Below are 20,129 nucleotides of genomic sequence, written 5' to 3' on the forward strand. Positions count from 1 at the left end.
GGAGGGGAGGCAGAGACAGACTCCTACATGTGCCCTGACCAACAGGGATCCACCCGGCAAGCCCACTAGAGGGTGATGCTCTGCCCATCTAGGGCCCTTGCTCTATGGCTCAACCGAACTTTCTTTAGCACCTGAGGTGGAGGCCATGGAGCCCTTTTCAGTGCCTGGGGCCAACTCGCTCCAATTGAGCAATGGCTGCAGGAGGGGGGGAGAGTGAGAGAGAGAGAGAGAGAAGCGAGAGGGGAACAGTGGAGAAGCAGACGGTCGCTTCTCCTGTGTGCCCTGACTGGGAATCAAACCCGGGACATCTACATGCTGGGCCGACACTCTACCACTGAGCCACTGGTCAGGAGCTATTTATTTATTTAAAAAATGGAGCCTATTGGGGTGACATTAGCTAATAGAATTATTTAAGTTCTAGGATTTCATCAAATCTTGTTGAAGTATTTAGAAAGCTTAATCTGTAGTCTCCCCCTTCCTGGAGGTTGGAGGGTGTGGTTTCGAGTTCCCAGTCAGTAATCACTTGTTCTTTCTGGTGACCAATCCTGGGTGACCGCTCTGGAACTTCCAAGGGTTTTAGGAGCTGTGTCAGGAACAGGGACAAAGACCAGCATATACTGTACCACACTCCTGCACCTGGCACCGCCCACAGCCTTTGATACTTCTCACCAGCCCTGGACAAAGGTCCCTTTTGTGGACCGTTATTTTTCTCCAGAGACCTGCCCACCCCAGTCCCTACAAAACCAAGAGATATTCTCTCAGCCCGAACCCTGAATTGTAGAAGCCAGGCGTCCTGAGTTTAAGGACCTCTGGTGTGAGACCTTGGGCTGGAGAGCTCCCACAGGGTAGGGTAATGAAGGCAAGCCTGGGAGCAGTGACTGGCACAGGGTGGCCCTTGAACATTAGTTCCTTCAGGCCAGGAAGCCTTCCCTGACCCCCACAGCCCACCCCACCCCACTCCAGGTTCTGTTGACCCTATTTTTCAATGGGATTAATGCTTGCCCAAATGTTTGTGGCATCACTGGTGTTCCTTACACCCATCACTGGCCTGGTTTCACCCTGAATTGCTTGTCCAGTGGACAAGTGTTGGACAGTCTGAAGGACTGACCAAACTCCACTCCCATGGGCATGCCAGGTCAGTCTCCCTCTCCCCCTTCACTAAGCCCCCAGGAAATCAAAGAGCCAGAAGTTTGCATGGGCTGCTTTATTTAAGGGCTCATGACAGTTGTCCCAGCCCCAGCCCCTCTCTCGTCTACAAAAGCAACTAAACATGAACCAGGGCCACCCGCCAGGGCCCAGGTGAGGGGTCTATGGTTTTAAATCCCAGGCCATAGTCCTTGGAAGGCAGAGGAGGGCTGGCAGCCCAGTTCAAATGGGCAAGTTGCTGGGGAGGTGGCTGAGGAGGCTGGAGAGTTCCGAGGTAATCTCTGGTGCCTGCTGTCACCCAGGATGTCAGGACGCTGGCCCCTGGAGAAGCCAGGACCCCAGAGCCAGGGGGGTCAGGGGTGGAAGGAGGGAGCAAGTCAAAGGCTTTTGGGGCCAAAGTTCAGGCCCCAGGGCCCAGCACCGCTCAACCTCACCCCCTGCCCATGAGCACACTGCCATGGCCACACTTGCAGCTACAAATTCACACCTACACCCACACGGCTGCAAGGGCCCTGGACCCACACCCTGGACCTCAGGAATGTCTCTGGATTGGTACCCAGTGGGCCGGTCCACGGCAGCATGGCTGCCAAGGGGGTGGGTCTTCTGCACTGCTACTGATTAGCCGCCTCACAGGCGTCTATCCAATCGCTATACACGTCCACTGGTTCTGACAGATCTGAGCCACTGAAGTCAAGGGCAACTGCTGGTATCGGGCCCCTTCCTGTACATACTTCTGCTGCTCATGCTGATGTCAGACAGACCCCTGCCCTGCACACTGCCACCCCATCTAAGCAAGCGTCTGGCACCCATCCCTCTGACCCATGCAGGGCACAGCAGGGCCAGAGGTGCAGGGGCTGTGTTTTAGCCCCCTGCCCTTGGCCAGATGCCCACAAGCAGCCGACATCGGGCAGGGCAGCCCTAAACCACCTCACCCCCAGCCCTGGGTAAAGCCTAGTTTTCCAAGGATACATGTGATGGGCGTCTGGAATTCCTCTAGGCACACAGTACAAGAGATGACTCCGGTGTTACGGGCACGGTCCCTGGAGTGGGAGGAGATGGAGAGGCTGGTGAGCAAAGAGGCCCATGTCTAGGGGGGAGCCAGTTCCCAACTGAGGGTAGGGGTGGCCCCGTGAGGCCGGATCCCTGGCCCCCATTCCTTGCTCACATTTTCACGTCACAAGATTTCTCATGGTTGCAGAAGGGGCATGTGAATTGGGTCTCTAGGGTGCCTGTCATCTTCTTCTTTGGAGGTGGCTTCCGTTTTGACTTTCTGCGCCCCATATTGGCAGGAGGGCAGACCTGCTGGGAGAGAGGGCCAGAAGTCAGTGACTCAGCGGACCCATGAGGCCCTCCACATGCTCTGGGAAGCAGGCCGGGAAGACAGGCTGGCTGGACCATGGTGAAGGGAGGACCTACACGATAAGGACAGCAGACAATCCCAGTGCACTCTAGGTAGTGGGTGGGAGCAGGTTCTGGATTTTAACCCTGGCCCCCTCACTTACTACAGACCTCAAGTAGGTTACTTAATCTCTGTGCCTCAGCTTCCTTATTTATAAAAGAGGTTGCTACCTCAGAGGGGCTGACATGACAAATTATTAGTGTCCCTTGACAAGAGAAGCAACTGCTCTTAAAATCACCAGCTCCTGAACACTTAGGCTCTGTTCAGCCTGGGACTGACCAGGTGGTGGCACAGTGGATAGAGCACTGGCCTGGAATGCAGAGGACCCAGGTTAGAAATCCTAAGGTGGCCGGCTTGAGTGTGGGTTCACCAGCTTCAGTGTGGGGTTGCTGGCTTCAGTGTGGGATCATAGACATGATCCCATGGTCACTGGCTTGAGCCCAAAGGTCACTGCTTGAAGCCCAATATCACTGGCTTCAGCAAGGGGTCACTGGCTCAGCTGGAGCCCTCTGGTCAAGGCACATATGAGAAAGCAGTCAATGAACAACTAAGGTACCGCAACGAAGAGTTGATGCTACTCATCTTTCTCCCTTTCTGTCTGTCCCTCTCTCTGTCTCTCTGGCTAAAAAAAAAAAATGTAAGTGCTTGAATAGTGTAGGTCCCATTTAGTGGCCACACCTACACAGGAAGCCACTGTTCCTTGTGAGGATGTCAGGAGGAACTTGCTGACAGGCCTGTTGCCCAGGGCTGAGCAGAGCCTAAGTGTTCAGGAGCTGATGATTTTAGGAGCAGCTGCTTCTCTTGTCAAGGGACATGCAAGTACCGTGCAGGAGGAATGACACGCAAGGGATTTGAGAAGGCCTACAACAGGCTCCATGGGCAGCCTCTCCACAGATGAGGGCTACTGCAGAGAAGTGTTTCGAGCAGTGAAACAGCTTGTGCAAGGCAGAGGGGGAGGTATCTGAGCACTGGGCCAGTGCTGGGAACCAGGCAGGTGGGGAGGGCAGGGTGAAGAGGGAGCAGGCAGGAGTGTTTCACATGTTTAGCTGAATCCTGAAGGCCATGGGAGAAAAACAACATAACTTTATATTAACAAGGGAGTGAGTACTATGGGGCAGTCTGAATAAAGATGAAATCAGAATGGGCCAGGGCTGCTTGGGGTGGATGGAAAGGAGAAGGGGAAGGGTGGAGAAGCAGATGGGCACTTCTCCTGTGTGCCCTGACTGGGAATCAAACCTGGGACTTTCCCACTACCATGGTAGTTGGCAAGACTGAGGAGACAAGTCAGTGGAGTGAATGAGTACGGTGATAGTAAAAGTTCAGAAAGACTTCCAAGGTTGTGGTAGGCAACAGAGTTGGTAGGTAGGGGGAGAAAGTGGCATGACTCTCTGATATACAATACAAAGAACAGTGTTGGGGAAAATGATGGGGTTCGGTGCCATTGGGACATTATGTCTTAGAGGCAGTGGCCACTGAGTACATCTCTGTGCCAGGTGCTGGGCTCAAGGCTCTGCGTTCACCAGTCCTGAACCTGCCAAGGAACTCCTCTTCCCTCTTGCACCCCAGTCACACTCTATCTGTCTCTCTCTTTCCACTGCTGGTTATAGCATCATTCCTCCACGACAGGGTGTGTGGAGGGTCAGCTGTCTGCCAGAAGAAAACCAGTTTCATTCATATTTAGCAATCACTTATGGGTTTTTTTTGTTTTGTTTTTTGTTTTTGTTTTGTATTTTTCCAAAGTGAGAAGCGGGGAGGCAGACAGACAGACTCCCGCATGTGCCCCACTGGGATCCACCCGACGTGCTCACCAGGGGGCGATGCTCTGCCCATCTGGGGCATTGCTCCGTTACAACCAGAGCCATTCTAGCACCTGAGGCGGAGGCCATGGAGCCATCCTCAGTGCCCGGCCAACTTTTGCTCCATTGGAGCTGCAGGAGGGAAAGAGAGAGATCAAGAGAAAGGAGAAGGGGAAGGGTGGAGAAGCAGATGGGCACTTCTCCTGTGTGCCCTGACTGGGAATCAAACCTGGGACTTTCCCACTACGGGCTAACCCTCTTCCGCTGATCCAACCGGCCAGGGCCTAGCAATCACTTATGTAATATCCGCATTCTTTAAAATAAACAAACACCTTTTTAAAATTAAAAAAAAATTAATTTTAGAGAAAGAGGAAGGGAAAGAGAGAAGAGAGAGAAAGACACTGGAACAATGATCTGTTCTTGCACAAGCCCTGACTGGGGATCGAACCAGTGACCCCTGATGGTTTACATTAGTTTACATTCAATATTATTTTGTATTGGTTTCAGGCGTACGTGGTTAGACAATCATATACTTTACAAAGTGTTCTATCTTAACCTTTTTCACCCAATCTCCCAACCCTCTCCCCTCTGGCAACCATCAGTCTCTTCTCTGAATTTATGAGTCTATTTCTGTTTCGTTGGCTCATATTCCACATATAAGTGAGATCATATGGTATTTGTCTTTCTCTGACTTATTTCACTTAGCACAATACTATCTAGGTCTATCCATGCTGTTACAGCATCCTCATTCCTTTTTTTTTTTACACAGTGACAGAGAGAGAGAGTCAGAGAGAGAAACAGACAGGGACAGACAGACAAGAACAGAGAGAGATGAGAAGCATCAATCATTAGTTTTTCGTTGCAAGACCTTAGTTGTTCATTGATTGCTTTCTCATATGTGCCTTGACCACGGGCCTTCAGCAAACCGAGTAACCCCTTGCTCAAGCCAGCGACCCTGGGTCCAAGCTGGTGAGCTTTGCTCAAACCAGATGAGTCTGCGCTCAAGCTGGCAACCTCGGGGTCTCGAACCTGGGTCCTCCGTATCCCAGTCTGATGCTCTGTCCACTGTGCCACTGCCTGGTCAGGCACATCCTCATTCTTAACTGAGATGCTTCTAAGTCACTGAGTAAACAGGAGTCTGCAGAGGACACCCACAAGCCCACAGGACCACCCATTTGGCCTTCCCTCCTTTGCCTTGGAAGAATGTCTGTGGTTCCCAAAAAACAATTTGTGTCCTGGATCCCAACGTCACATTTTCTCTCTGTACTGGATCATTAACAAACACACTTGTTACTACCCCTCCCATTAAAACAAACAAACAAAATGAGGCCTGACTGTAGTGGTGCAGTAGATAAAATGACGACCTGGAACAGAGGTCACTGGTTCAAAACCCTGGGGCTGCCTGGTCAAGGTACACACAGGAGTTGATGCTTCTTGTCCCCCTTTCTCTCTTTCTCTCAAATGAATAAATAAAATCTTTTAAAAATAAAAACAAAAACAAACAAAACGAAACACCTAATTCTCTGCAGGCTTTTCTAGTAGAGCTGTCTGTAGTTACTATCTGTATTCCTTCCTATTCTCTCTCCACTACCTGCCCAATACTACTCCTCAGGGCACTGGACACACTGGTTCCCTCTTCCCGTCCTTCCCAATGAATCCTCAGACCCCTGCACTCTCACACCCGACTCACTGGCAGCTCCTTTTACTCTCTGCTTTTGCTGCTGAGTTACCTCACCACTTCTCTAATGATATGAGTACACAAGCTCACCCCCCCCCCCAAACTACACTCACCTCCATGGAGGTCTCACCCACCTCTGGGCTTCAAATGCCTCTTCTACACTGATGCCACCTTCCTTTCTGGTTTGAACCACAGACTACCAGTCTACCTGTCTTGGTCACACCTCCACTCGATATCAACAAACATTTAAACATAACCTTTCAAAACCAAGCTCCTGACATCTCAATCTGCTCTCTCTTAGTCTTCCCCATCTCAGCTGATGGCAAACCCATCTTTCCAAAAACCTTGGGAGTTGTCTTGATTTCTCTCTCTCTCTCACAATCCTTTATCTGATCCTGATAATACTACTCCTCTAAAATACATTCAGAATCTGACCACTTCTCACCATATCCAGGGCCAGTACCCTGGTCTGAGTCTGCAGTCTTGGTAATCTCTGGCCTGGATTATCACAACAGCCTCATTAGTTTCCCTGCATCTTCAACCCATGCTTTAAATGTACATTCCATGAGGGTTGGGACTTGTCTTTTTTTTGTATGCTCAGAGCCAAGAATTATTCATGGCACAGAGCTGGCACTCAACAGATATTTACTGAGCAAATGAATGAAAAATGCCAGGTCCACATTAAACCACAGTAATGCAGCAATCAAGGCAGCCAAGGTATCTATCTGCTCTTATGAAACTTATATTGTAGTGGATGAAGACAGACTCTTTAACAAATTAACAAGTGAAATCATTCCAAATATTGTTAAGTCCTATGTGGTTAATACCAGTGCTAAGTGAATGCTTCCTGAATGGGGCTACTTCAGATAAGGGCAGAGTGGCAAGGACTCTCTGGGTAAGTCATTTAAGCAGAGGCCTGAATGATGAGAGAAGGCACCATGCAAGGTAGTCTAGGCAGAGGGAACAGCAACTGCAAAGGTTGTGAGGCCGAAGCTTATTTTGAGAAAGAGAAAAATGACTGGTACAGCTGAAGCTCAGTGAACAATGGGGATAGTTATGAGAAGAGACAGAAGAAGTAAGCTACAGCCAGACCCTACAAAACCTTGCAGGTTTTAGTAAGATGTGGTCAGTTCTGTAGCCCATGCTCTCACCTGTCAGGGCAGTTTTATCCCAAAGCCTGGCCCTGGGTACCACCTGCAACAGAATTATCTGGGGGTCCTCAAAAAAGGCTTATTTCTGAACCTCACCTCAGATCCCCCACCCCAGAATATCAGTTTTGAGGAGGTGAAGGGACAGGGCATGATTTACCCACTGCTGAAGCCCCAGAACGCATACTGCCTGGCATGGGTTAAGCGCGCAGTAACTATTTGTTAATACATAAATGAGTCCCCTGAATCAGAAGCTACAGATGGGTCCTAAAGTCTCATTTTACCCTGTGACTACAATACCCCTCCCCCACCCCAGATTAGGGGGCTAGCTTGTCCATAAAAGCCCTAGAGGTCCCGGCCTGTTCTTCGATGAGGAAGGCATAAATACAAATGCGCCAAGGGAGGGATGGAAGAGGGGTCGGCGCCCGATATTGTCGTAACTCAAGAGGTGGAGGGGTGAGCCGTCCCTACAGGCTCACCAAGGCTTCGGCGTCGCCTCCTGCTGGTAGAAATCAGGCCTTCAAGGAGCCGTGTTTAGGCGGCTGCGACCCGGGGGAGTCAAGTTCCCTCACGGGCCACCCTCCAAACCCGGGGTCCTTGACGCCTCCATCAGGACCCCGTAAGCAGCCCCGGGTCGAAGAACACCCAGCCCTTCCGATTCCAACACCCTCCCGCGCGAACCGTCACCTGCAGTCGCCCTGCCTTGTTGCAACAGCCTCGTTCACCCGGGAGACAGTGACTTCCGGCTCTCAGCGGAAGCGGAACTCCTTTCCCTCCCCTCATGTCCCGCCCACCCGCCACCCGGGCGGCCCAGTGAGCAGAACCCGCCTCCTCCATCTCTGCACTCACGCGTACTCTCATTCCGCGGAGGGGCGGGATAGGTGTGTGTGTGTGTGCCGGAGGGATGGGTGTGTGTGTGTGCGTGTGTGCCGAAGGGATGGGTGTGTGTGTGTGCGTGTGCGTGTGCGCCGGAGGGATGGGTGTGTGTGTGTGTGCGTGTGTGCCGGAGGGATGGGGGTGTGTGTGTGTGTGCGTGTGTGCCGAAGGGATGGGTGTGTGTGTGTGTGTGTGCGTGTGTGCCGGAGGGATGGGTGTGTGTGTGTGTGTGCGCGTGTGTGCCGGAGGGATGGGTGTGTGTGTGTGTGTGTGTGCGTGTGTGCCGGAGGGATGGGTGTGTGTGTGTGTGTGTGTGCGCGCGCGCGTGTGTGCCGGAGGGATGGGTGTGTGTGTGTGTGTGTGTGTGTGTGCCGTAGGGATGGGTGTGTGTGTGTCGGGGTTCTGTAATGCTCCTGCGCGAGGGTTTGAGCACGTTTGATTCTGGCAGTGCACGCGGTTAATGCTCATGGGTGGTATTTCTTGCGTTTCAGGGGCGGTGGTTAGGGACAGCCTAGAGCTGGAAAGGCATCCTTGTGTTTGGTCGCATCATCTTCCTAGGGATGTCTCATTTGTCTTTCCTGATTCAAGCCCGAGCCCCTCGCAGCACACCCAGATCTCCCCAAACCCAGATCTCCCCAATATGGGACACATGAAAATATCCCGGTGCTAAGGAATTGCAAATACTATGGCTGTATCAGGGTGAGGGGGAAACTTTGACAAGAACCTGCATATCTTACTACAGTTCAACGTTTGGTCACTGGTGACCTTGATAAGAGCTGTTTAGTTTATTATGGTATTAAGAAAGTTCTTGGAAAAGAACTTGTAATGAGATGTGTGTTAAATAGACCTATCTCCAAGATTTCCACTAGGGGGCAGTGTGGGACAGTGTTCCCCTTGGAAGTGCCTTTCTGGAAGACGACCCCTACTCAGTGCTGGTGACACATACGGGATGCGATCAATGAACGTTGCCTTGCAATTTGCTATTTCCACTTAATAGTCAATATACATACAGAGAACTCTTGTCTTTAGTAGCTACACAATTCATAGTGCGACTCTGCCATGGTATATGGGCAATCCTCTATTTGCTGAAGATTGCCAGGTTAGTTCTTGCTTCCTTCCCTTCCTTCACAGCTTTATTGAGATATAATTGAAAGACAATAAACTGCATAAATTACAAAATTATATGTCTTGATATATGCATAATATCCGTGAAACTATCACCCACCACCATCAAGACAGTGAATGGCCTGACCAGGCGGTGGTGCAGTGGATAAAGCGTCGAACTGGGACGGAACTGGGACGCGTAGGACCCAGGTGAGAAACCTCGAGATCACTGACTTGAGCGCGGGTTCACCAGCTGAAGCGCAGGGTCGCCAGCTTGAGCGTGGGATCATAGACATGACCCCATGGTCACTGGCTTGAACCCAAGGTCGCTGGCTTGAGCAAAGGGTTACTAACTCTGCTGTAGCCCCGCCCCCTTCAAGGCACATGGGAGAAAGAAGTCAATGAACACTAAGGTGCCGCAACAAAGAATTGATGCTTCTCATCTCTCTCCCTTTCTGTCTGTCCCTATCTGTCCCTCTCTCTGTCTCTGTCACACACACCCACACACAAAAAGACAGTGAATGTTTCCATCACCCCAAGAAGTCTCCTCCTATTCTCTTTTTTAAATTAAATTTAATTTTTTAAAATATTTATTATTATTTTTTTTGTATTTTTCTGAAGTTGGAAATAGGGAGGCAGTCAGACAGACTCCCGCATGCTCCCGACTGGGATCCACCTGGCATGCCCACCAGGGGGCGATGCTCTGCCCATCTGGGGCATTGCTCTGTTCCAACCAGAGCCAGTCTAGCGCCTGAGGCAGAGGCCACAGAGCCATCCTCAGCGCTTGGGCAACTTTGCTCCAATGGAGCCTTGGCTGCTGGAGGGGAAGAGAGAGAGGAAGGAGAGGGGGAGGGGTGGAGAAGCAGATGGGTGCTTCTCCTGTGTGCCCTGGCTGGGAATCGAATCTGGGACTCCTGCACGCCAGGCCGATGCTCTACCACTGAGCCAACCGGCCAGGGCCATATTTCTCTTTTTTTAAAAAAAAGTTTATTGATTGATTTTACAGAGAGAGGAGGTAGGGGGAGCGAGAAACATCAACTCATAGTTGCTTCACTTTAATTGTTCTTTGCTTGCTTGTATGTGCCTTGACTGAGCAAACCCAGAGTTTTGAACCCTGACCTCAGCATTCCAGGTTGATACTCTATCTACTGTGCCACCACAGGTTAGGCTCCTCCTGTCTCTTTATAGTCAGTTCCTTCCCTGCCAGCCCCTGGCACCAAATGATCTGTTTTTAGTTACTGTAGCTTTGTTTTTTTCAGAAAGTCACATAAACAGAATAATACAACATGTAGTCTTTTGAGTTTGGCTTCTTTTACTCAGTTTATTACCTTCAAGTCCACGTTGTGTTTATCAGTATTTTGTTCCTTTTTATTGTTGAGTTGTATTTCATTATGAGGCTATACCAACTTTCAGGTACAGGTGGTCCTTGGGTTATGACAGTTTCAGTCTCGACACAGCATGTTTCGAGTTTATGATGCTCACTTCCATAAAATTAATGAAATTGATATGTGTTTCGGCTTATGCCATTAACATTATACTTATGGACTGTGTGGGTGAACTAGTTTGGTTGCACATGGTGGGAGAATACACAATAACGTGGTATGTTTGCGTTTTTATGTTCTAGATTATGATTTTACAACTGTGTTAGGATAGGTAAGTGACTTAATCTAGGGTGTGTTTCGACTTACACCAAAATTCGGGTTATGTCACTGTCGTAGGAACGGAACTGTGTTGTAACCTGAGGATCCCCTGTATTGATGGACATTTGAGTTTTTTCTAGTTTTGGGATAATGATGAAAAGAGTTACTATGAACCATCTTATTCAAATCTTTGTGGGGACACTCATTTTCATCTACTCTTTTATTTTTACACTGACATATGTGATCCTTCTGGAATTTATTCTTGTATACGGTAGTAAGTATGATTCAGGCTGTCTTCTGGGCAAATCAACAAGACAAATTATACCTTTTCTGTGAAATTGTAATACCACCTCAGCCTACATCTTTAAAAAAAAATTATTTATTTTTATTATTATTATTTTTTTCTGAAGCTGGAAACGGGGAGAGACAGTCAGACAGACTCCCGCATGCGCCCGACCGGGATCCACCCGGCACACCCACCAGGGGCTAAGCTCTGCCCACCAGGGGGCGATGCCCTGCCCCTCCGGGGCATCGCTCTGTCGCGACCAGAGCCACTTCAGTGCCTGGGGCAGAGGCCAAGGAGCCATCCCCAGCGCCTGGGCCATCCTTGCTCCAATGGAGCCTTGGCTGTGGGAGGGAAAGAGAGAGACAGAGAGGAAGGAGGGGGGATGGAGAATCAAATGGGCGCTTCTCCTATGTGTCCTGGCCGGGAATCGAACCTGGAACTTCTGCACGCCAGGCCTACACTCTACCGCTGAGCCAACCGGCCAGGGCTATCTTTTTAAAAAATTTTAAAACACTTTATTCATTTTTTTTAGAGAGAGAAGAGGGGGAGGAGCAGGAAGCATCAACTCCCATATGTGCCTTGACCAGGCAAGCCCAGGGTTTCTAACAGGCGACCTCAGTGTTTTCAGGTCAATGCTTTATCCACCCGTGCTACAGAAATGTATAAAAGAAAGACTCTTAGCATAAGTAACTTTTAGCAGAACTTACTTTCTCTAAAACAAAGAGACTTGTAGCAGAACTTACTTTTTCTAAAGACTTCCTATCCCTGGCCTTGGGCTGGTTCTGCGAGGTTGCAGGTGTTCCCAGAATGTTTCTCCCTGAATTGATCCTATAGATAAGCACTGTAAGAGAGCTTGTTTCACTGCTTTGTTCTACTGCTAGGCTTCCCCTCCTCCCCATCCCCCAATCAGCCAGTAATTCTGTCTTTAAAAGCTAACTTCAAACTATGTTCGGGCCGCATGATTTAAATGACTTAGGTCTCCTTGAGGTCATGGCTTTAAAATAAAGACTCCTTAATTTGGCTACTTAATTGTGTGACAGATCGTCTGCTTCTCGCTGTTCCGATACAACACCACCACAGGTCAGGCTTCAGATTTTATATGTACTGATTTTAGAGAGAGGGAGCAAGATTGTAGTTGCTTCTTCCAGTTATTCATTGATTGCTTCTTGTATGAGCCTTGACTGGGCAATCCTGGGGGCCTTGAACTGGTGACCTCAGCATTCCAGGCTGACACTCTATATACTGTGCCACCAGGCCAGGCATCTTTTTATTTTATTTTTATTTTTTTTGACAAAGAAACAAGTAAGGAGAGAGAGAGGGAGGAGAGATGAGAAGCATCCACTTGTAGTTGCTTTACATTAGTTGTTTATCGGTTGCTTCTCTTACCTACTTTGACTCCAAGAGTTCCAGCTAAGCCAGTGACTCCTTGCTCAAGCTGGCGACTCCGCGATAAAGCTGGCAAACCTGCACTCAAGCCGATGAGACTGTGCTCTAGCCCGTGACCACAGGGTTTCAGCATCCTGAGTTGATGTTCTACTAACTGTGCCACCAGTGGTCAGGCTTGAGTTTCTTTATGGGTTCCCCCTGGATGTTTTCCTGGAGCCAGTGTCATGCTATTTTGATGACAGTGCATTTTTTTTTTTTTTTGTATTTTTCTGAAGCTGGAAACGGGGAGAGACAGTCAGACAGACTCCCGCATGCGCCCAACCGGGATCCACCCGGCACGCCCACCAGGGGGCGACGCTCTGCCCACCAGGGGGCAATGCTCTGCCCCACCGGGGCGTCGCTCTGTTGCGACCAGAGCCACTCTAGCGCCTGGGGCAGAGGCCAAGGAGTCATCCCCAGCGCCCAGGCCATCTTTGCTCCAATGGAGCCTTGGCTGCGGGAGGGGAAGAGAGAGACAGAGAGGAAGGAGAGGGGGAGGGGTGGAGAAGCAGATGGGCACTTCTCCTGTGTGCCCTGGCTGGGAATCGAACCCGGGACTTCTGCACGCCAGGCCGACGCTCTACCACTTAGCCAACCGGCCAGGGCCATGACAGTGCATTTTGCTGTTTGGTAAGGCAGGCCTCTCACCTTCTTACTCATCATTGTTGGCCTTGGAAGCTGGTGAGTAGGTGGGTGTGGCTTGACTCTCCAGAGACAACCTGCTTGCTGCTTGAGGGTGCTCGTGCCTGTTCCAGCATTCGCTGTGAAGAATGGACATGATAATGTCTGTGATGACTGATTCAGAGGTGGTGGTTTGGGAAGAGTGAGGAGATGAGTCCCTGTGCCAGGCCTTGAAGAACTGTCATCTTGTCCCTGGCAGTTTAGAAGGCATCTGACAATGGCTGTGTGCTAGTTGGCATTCCCCAAGCTGGACAGAAGCACTCTGAGAGCAAATGTATATACCCTGCCTTAATATTTTCGGTGCTCCTGTGTCCCCAGCTATCTAGCACAGACTTGGTCCTCGGTGCTCGGTAGAAGTGCTTGGTCGTTGTGGAGGAGGGGGCCAACCCCACCCTGCCACTCGTTCCCTGTGTCAGCTTTTTTTTTTTTTTTTAATTTTTTATTTATTTATTTATTTTTACAGAGGCAGAGATAGACAGGAACAGACAGACAGGAACGGAGAGAGATGAGAAGCATCAATCATCAGTTTCTCGTTGCGCGTTGCGACTTCTTAGTTGTTCATTGATTGCTTTCTCACATGTGCCTTGACCGCGGGCCTTCAGCAGACCGAGCAACCCCCCGCTGGAGCCAGCGACCTTGGGTCCAAGCTGGTGAGCTCTTTGCTCAAGCCATATGAGCCCGCGCTCAAGCTGGCCACCTCGGGGTCTCAAACCTGGGTCCTTCCGCATCCCAGTCCGACGCTCTATCCACTGCGTCACCACCTGGTCAGGCCCTGTGTCAGCTTTGATGTGTCACTTCTTTCCAAGCTCCAGGTCCTGTGAACTGGGACTTTGGACTAATTCCATGTTTTGGGCTCTGTGAATGGGGACAGTGGGCTGACCTCTGATTCAGACCCCTTCCTGCCCAGAGCCTCTGAGTCAGTGGGAAGAGACAGGGTGGCTGTGAGCTGTCCCGACTGTTGCGGTTAAGATTGAGAGTCTGCCACTTCCTGAGCATGACTTTGGCCACTTAATCTGTTCAATTTCTGTAATGGCCTTTGAGAAGCAAGGTTGATTATGGCCAGGATTAGGGCTGATAAGTGTTTTTTTGGCATCGAGTTTGGCTGGTTGTAATGCCAGCCAGGTATATGTCAGTTGGAACTCAGGGCTGGTCTTTGGGTAAAATCACTCTGCTGAATTTAGCAGCAATCTATGCACCTTGTAACAAATTCTCTAAAGTAGCAAGTGGAATGGAAGGTGCCCCTCCACCAAGTTCCTCTTCAGCAGTAACTAACCTCAGTTACATTGTGTCCAGGCTATTTTGTCTCGCTCAGCTGGGCTGGCAGTCCCGCCCTGGAGCAGCTGAAGTGGCGGTTGGGGGTGGGCCAAGGGAGAGGTTTCTGTGACTAGCTGGTGCCAGATGGCTCAGGCTGTCTGTGGGTGGGGGGTTACTGAACTCTCCCGAGAGGAAACTGGGCTCCTCTGCAGCATTCAGCTTGGCACACACTTTCTGCTTTCAGCATTCGTCTTAAGAAACAGGCCCTGAAATGAGTCTGCTTCTGGAAGTTTTCTTACATAATTTGCATGGATGTACAAAAGTGTGGGTCCAGGAATGCCCACTATGTTGATAAAAGGGAAAGGTTGGAGATTTCAGTGGATCCCAGCCGGTGATATAGTTGGAAGCTTGGTGGCTGTTGATAAGCACAGCCCTCTTGCTCTTAGGCACGCACCTGGTTTATCCTACAAACATTATCTGCCTGTGTACGAAACAGGGATAGGGTCGTTCATTGCAGTGTTTTTTGAGTATAGCAGAATTATTGGAGGCAATACTGACAACCCTTAGGAGATGGCTGGTTAGATAGGCGGTGGGTCAGGCACACGGTGGGACCTCTGTAGCTGCAGAAAGAGCCAGAAGCCAATGAGAGTTGATGGTGTAACAGCAGGAACAGGAAAGTACGAAGAGCACCTTTGGGGGTGTGGGGCATGCTTATATTTTAATAGTGGTAGGGGTTTGTCAGTGTGTGTCTTTGTCAAAACCTATGGAACTGTACATTTTATATGTGTCAATTACATATAAATGAAGTTGGTTGGGGGAAAAAAAGGTGCAGATAAGTGAGAAGGGAGAAGAAAACCATTCATGTTTGCTTTTATGTGCATAGAGAAATACTGGAAGGAAACAAAACATCTATAAAGTTATTTATTTTTAGGAGATAGGGAGGAAAAGATAAGGAGAGGGTGAAAGACTTCACCTTGCTATAAACTTTAGATTTTCAAGCCATGTGACAATATTAGCAATTCTATGTTGAAATTAACAAAATGAGTGTTTTCTTATAAACAGTTGAGTTGTGGTTATGTAGAAAGAACAGGTGCAGAACTGTGTGGCTATTGTGTTACTTTGTATAAAGAAGGGATTTTTTTTCTAAGTGAGAAGAGGGAGACAGAGAGACAGATTCCTGCATGTCCCCCAACCGGGATCCACCCAGCAAACCCCCCATGGGATGATGCTCTGCCTATCTGGGATCGTTGCTCCATTGCTCAGCAACCAAGCTATTCTAGCGCCTGAAGCAAGGCCATGGAGCCATCCTCAGTGCCCAGGGCCAATTTGCTCCAACTGAGCCATGGCTGCAGGAGAGGAAGAGAGAGATAGAGAAGGGACAAGAGTAGGGGTGGAGAAGCAGATGGTCGCTTCTCCTGTGTGTGCAGACTGGGAATTGAACCTGGGACATCCATATGCCAGGCTGATGCTCTACTGCTGAGCCAACTGTCCAGGGCTGGGATTTTTTTTTTACAGTATTGCTTTTCTTTTTTATTTTTAAATTGAATTTGACATTAATAAAATTATATAGGTTTCTGGGATACAATTCTATAATACATCATCTGTATATTATATTGTGTGTTCACCACCCCATGTTAAGTCTCCTTCCATCACCAAAGAAAGGAGACTTTTATGATAGAGGCATCAGTTTTGGAAGGAAAGAAAATGATGGTGGTTGTTGTCCCTAAGGAGATGGGCTGGGCATGGAAGGCTTTTGTGTTGTACCCTTTTCTGTTTGGTCTTTAGTTAAAATCGCACCCATGTATGGGGCAGTGGTTGTGGATGGGATTAAGAGATGGAGGTGCAGGCCAGCAAGGTGGGGAGCCAGAAACTCTAGAACCCAAGTGATGCAACTCTCCAGAGAGATGAAGAAAGGGACACTTGTGACACTTGCAGTCTTGCATCTGTCCTTTTATTGAATATTTGTGACAGAAGGATGTCAGGTTTAAGAGCATGAGAAGGCCTGCCAAGAAGTAGGGGTCCTGGTGGCAAGGAAGCCCCTCTGCCCCAGGCCCCTCACAAGTGCTCAAGCCTGTCTCGTCTTGGCAGCTTGGTCTTGAAGAGGGACTTGCCGGAGGCCTCAATGTAAGTGACACTCATCTCTTTGGGGCTGATTTCAATATAGGTGAAGCCACCCAGTGAGTTCTCAACCCCATAGTGGAAGCGCAGGTAGCCACTGGGAACCTTGCGAGCATGCCTCTTCGAGGGGTCCATGAAGTTCCCAGCCCCGCTCAGTACGTAGCCAATGCCATTCTCATCCTGAAGGTACTGTGGATGGAGGACTCAGGGTCAGTGGAGCCCCCAGCCCCTCAGTGAGGTTGACCATGGGCTTTGTGCCCACACGCCTTGAGCCCAAGGTCTCAAGTCACCTTGGGCAAGGAATGTAAACCCCTTTGGGCTTCAGTGTTCCCACCTGTAGGAGTGTATTGATCCTACTTCACAAGTCTGCACCGAGTGAGCTATTGTAACTGGTAGCTATTATGATGGCTTTTAGGGAACTTTGGGTTGTTTTCCTGGTTAAAGAGCATAGAGTTTGGGGGACAGTGACATTGGCCCGGGGTGCCACCATCTGCATCAACCAAGGTGGGGACTCCTTACCTGTCTCCCTACCCCACTTGCAGGTACCTTACCTGTAGGTTGTGGTCGTGACCACACAGGTAGGCGGTGACCTTGTACATGGCCAGCAGTGGCAGCAGTTGACGGACTAGACAGTGGGTGGGCCCGTGTTCGGCAATGGACCACACTGGGTAGTGACCAGCTACCAGCACGTAGTCCTCCTTGGCCGCTGCTAGCTGCTTCTTGAGCCAGGACAGCTGTGTACGGGCCATCTTTGGGTCACGAGGCCTCTGTGGCTGCTGGCTGAGGAAGTCATCTGAGTTGCCACACAGTGTCACTGTGTCCAGCATGAAGATGGCTACGGTCACATTGGACCGTGGGATCTTGAAACGTAGACGGTAATAAGGGCTGGGGAAGTTCCTGTGGGGGGAATAGAGATGGTGGGCACCATGTTGGGCAGAGAGGCCCTAGGGTTCAGCTCAGGCCAATGGGCCCCTCTATCTACCTGAGCAAGGATTGGGGATGGGTAGGGTACTGGCTCACCAGCGCTTAGAGATCCTGGAGTAGGCGATCTGAGCCGACAGGTTGCCTAGATGGTCATGGTTGCCACCCAGCACATACCATGGCACGTTGCGGAGGGAGGGGGCAGAGAACACATCTTCAAAGGTCTCCTGCAGCAGACAGAAAGAGCATCCACACCCCGAGGTCAAGCAGCCACCAGGACAAGAGAGATGCTGAGTGCTCTAGGTCCCCACAAGTGAGTGTCAGTTTCTCTCTGCCTTCTTCAGTCAAAAGGTTGAATGGTTTCTCCACATGCCCCCCACCCCCACTCCAGCTGCACACACCTGGAACCTTTTGTCGTTGGCATCTTGCACACCAGTGAAGTAGAAATTATCCCCCAGTGATAGGATGAAGTCTGTGCCTAAGATTTTTGCAGTTCTGGCAATCTCCTTGGCGTTGGCTGTTTCCCGGGCTGTGTAGAATGGAGCATTGGGGACTCCTCCCCAGTCACCCACAGCCACAAAGCGCAGAACGGGGGCAGTGCAATCAGCCAGGGGGAGCACCAGTGAGGTTTGCAAGAAGAGCAGCACTGTCCTTGTGAACATCTGGGAGGGGAGAGACAAGCGTCTGGGGGCCTGGGGCTGAGGTGTGGGCAGCAGGCTCTTGAGACACCCAGTTGCCCTGCTCTGGCCCAGTAGGAAATCCCAGGGGTGCCCTAGTTCCCAGGACTTCAGGGCAAAGTCGGCTGGGAGGGTGAGTGGGTGGGTGGGGTCCAGTCAGGGACCAGGAAGGGTGACCATGCAGGCTCATTCTGCCCTCCCTCATCCTGAACCCAGCACTTACCCTGGTGGAGGCACAAGCCAGTCAGCTGGGTGCTCCAAGAGGCAGGTGAGTTACAGGGCAGAACTGGCAAGGGTCCCTGAGCCTTTATTCTCTGGGGAAATGGATCATTAGTGAGGATGATGCAGTTTCTCCAGGGACTGTTCCAGAAGCCCTCCCCTTGGGTCATGTGAACCTTGGAGTTCCCCAGCCATGGACAATGGACTGGGGGCAGGAAGGGGGTCTGGAGTACAAGTGTAGCCCCACCTACTACACAGCCTCTGTCCCATGAGCTTGTTTGTGTGGTGCCGGGGTGCCGTCATCTGCATGTGCTGGTTGTGCCCCAGCCAGACGCGTCGTGTATGTCTGTATTCTCTCAGGATGTGTTTGTTTGCCTGTGTGGGTGTGTCTGAGCTGCTTTCCTTGTGTGGCCAAGCATGCCTATCTGGGTCACATGTCTGCTGTGTGCCTGGTGTCCCCATAGAGCGTACACTGAGCCTGCGAGGCCCATGTGTCTGTGATGTGGGCCTGAATTCTCCGCTGAAATTGTGTGGGATGGTGACTTGGGTTTCCTTGTTTTGTGCCTGGGTTATGTTGTGTGTCTATACTGTGTCTCTAATGTGAGTTGTACGTATGGTGTGTGTGGTGTGTTTGACAACATCTGAGTAGGTGTCCAAGGGTCACCCCTCCCCCAAACAGCAGGGTCCAGGAAGTTCTGCCCACATCTTCCTCTCCTCCCCACCCCCATTCCTGCAGGAGGAACCCAGGCAGAAGGCAGCTGATGACACTAGCATGTGACCACAGACTTTTGACCCTCACACCGTCAGCAGCAGCCTTTGCACTCTCAAAGTAACCGCAGCCTCTGAGGGTACGTGAGCAGTTGCCTGGGCTCTGGGGCCCCTGCGCGACCTGCCCCTCACCTCCCGGCCTCCCTCTTCCCGCCTGACTAGTCCCCTGCACACTCACGCTGGTCCCTACATTCCATGCCAGGGTGGACAGGGAACCCTATTCAACGCCTAGGTCACCCAGCACGGGCTTGGCCGTCCCTCGTCGCAGCCCCAGTAAAACAGGAAGTGGGTCACGAGAACGGGGGAGACCCCCTCCCATGGGAGGCGGCCATAGCGTCTACCCTCGCAGGGCCCGGCTCACCTGCGGTTGGCGGAGGCCCGGAGTCAGGTCAACCCCTTGGACTTGGGGAGTCGGGCTGCAGAAGTGCGCGGCGCTCGCAGTTGGGGGCTGCCCCACTTTCAGGTGGCAGCGCCCCCCCTCGCCTGCTGGCGGACCCCGGGCCAGCCCAGGTGGGTGACCTGTGGGGCCCGGCCCTTCCCACCTGGCCCGGCTGGCCACGCCCCGGAATCCTGCTCCGCCCCCCGCGCCCCCGCGCCTCCCGGCCTTCGGGCGCCAGCGGAGCAGCCGTAAGACTCACAAGCACCTCAGAGGGCGGCCCCTACTCGACACCTGGGGCCTCGGTCGGGCAGCTTGGGGCACCCGACTGCCTTCCCTTTCCCTCACGCAGGCCCGGAGTCACCACCTCCCTTTACGCTCGGGGCGGCCCAGCGCTGATCCGGCTGTAGGTGGGCCTCACCCTATAGTGAGGAAGTCTGTCGTCTTCAGCCTCAGTCTTCTGGTCTTTAAAATGGGTGTGAAGGCAAAAGAGATCTTTCGTAGAGAGAATTCCAAATCATGTAAGTTGAATGTGCCCTCCAGGAGCTAGAACTCAACCCTTCCAGCAGCCCCTTTTGAGTGTGGGCAGGGCCCAAAGAGCTATCAATTATCAGCCA

General features: G+C 51.1%; 2 protein-coding genes across 6 annotated transcripts; both read right to left on the minus strand.

Annotated features, from left to right (window-relative positions):
- Positions 1–1,186: 1,186 nt before the first annotated feature.
- On the minus strand, positions 1,187–7,936 carry ELOF1 (elongation factor 1). Of its 3 annotated transcripts, none has more exons than XM_066274078.1 (4): positions 7,855–7,936; positions 2,312–2,445; positions 2,116–2,186; positions 1,187–1,822 (listed from the first exon to the last, which is right to left on the minus strand). In XM_066274078.1, the coding sequence occupies exons 2-4, from the start codon at positions 2,425–2,427 to the stop codon at positions 1,758–1,760; spliced, it is 252 nt and encodes an 83-aa protein (XP_066130175.1). In that variant the 5' UTR covers positions 2,428–2,445; positions 7,855–7,936; the 3' UTR covers positions 1,187–1,757. The 3 variants fall into 3 exon arrangements, with proteins under 3 accessions (XP_066130175.1, XP_066130185.1, XP_066130194.1); XM_066274088.1 differs by lacking the exon at positions 7,855–7,936 and adding an exon at positions 7,647–7,848; XM_066274097.1 differs by lacking the exon at positions 7,855–7,936 and adding an exon at positions 7,647–7,848 and having other exon boundaries at positions 2,312–2,448.
- Positions 7,937–16,362: 8,426 nt separating this feature from the next.
- On the minus strand, positions 16,363–19,754 carry ACP5 (acid phosphatase 5, tartrate resistant). Of its 3 annotated transcripts, none has more exons than XM_066274108.1 (6): positions 19,498–19,754; positions 18,373–18,463; positions 17,874–18,134; positions 17,572–17,699; positions 17,103–17,448; positions 16,363–16,740 (listed from the first exon to the last, which is right to left on the minus strand). In XM_066274108.1, exons 3-6 carry the CDS (start codon positions 18,132–18,134, stop codon positions 16,489–16,491), a joined length of 987 nt encoding a protein of 328 aa, XP_066130205.1. In that variant the 5' UTR covers positions 18,373–18,463; positions 19,498–19,754; the 3' UTR covers positions 16,363–16,488. The 3 variants fall into 3 exon arrangements, with proteins under 3 accessions (XP_066130205.1, XP_066130224.1, XP_066130214.1); XM_066274127.1 differs by lacking the exon at positions 19,498–19,754 and adding an exon at positions 19,315–19,339; XM_066274117.1 differs by lacking the exon at positions 19,498–19,754 and adding an exon at positions 18,616–18,745.
- Positions 19,755–20,129: the final 375 nt, after the last annotated feature.

This window comes from Saccopteryx bilineata, chromosome 1 (genome assembly GCF_036850765.1).
Source record: "Saccopteryx bilineata isolate mSacBil1 chromosome 1, mSacBil1_pri_phased_curated, whole genome shotgun sequence".
Lineage (NCBI taxonomy): Eukaryota > Metazoa > Chordata > Mammalia > Chiroptera > Emballonuridae > Saccopteryx > Saccopteryx bilineata.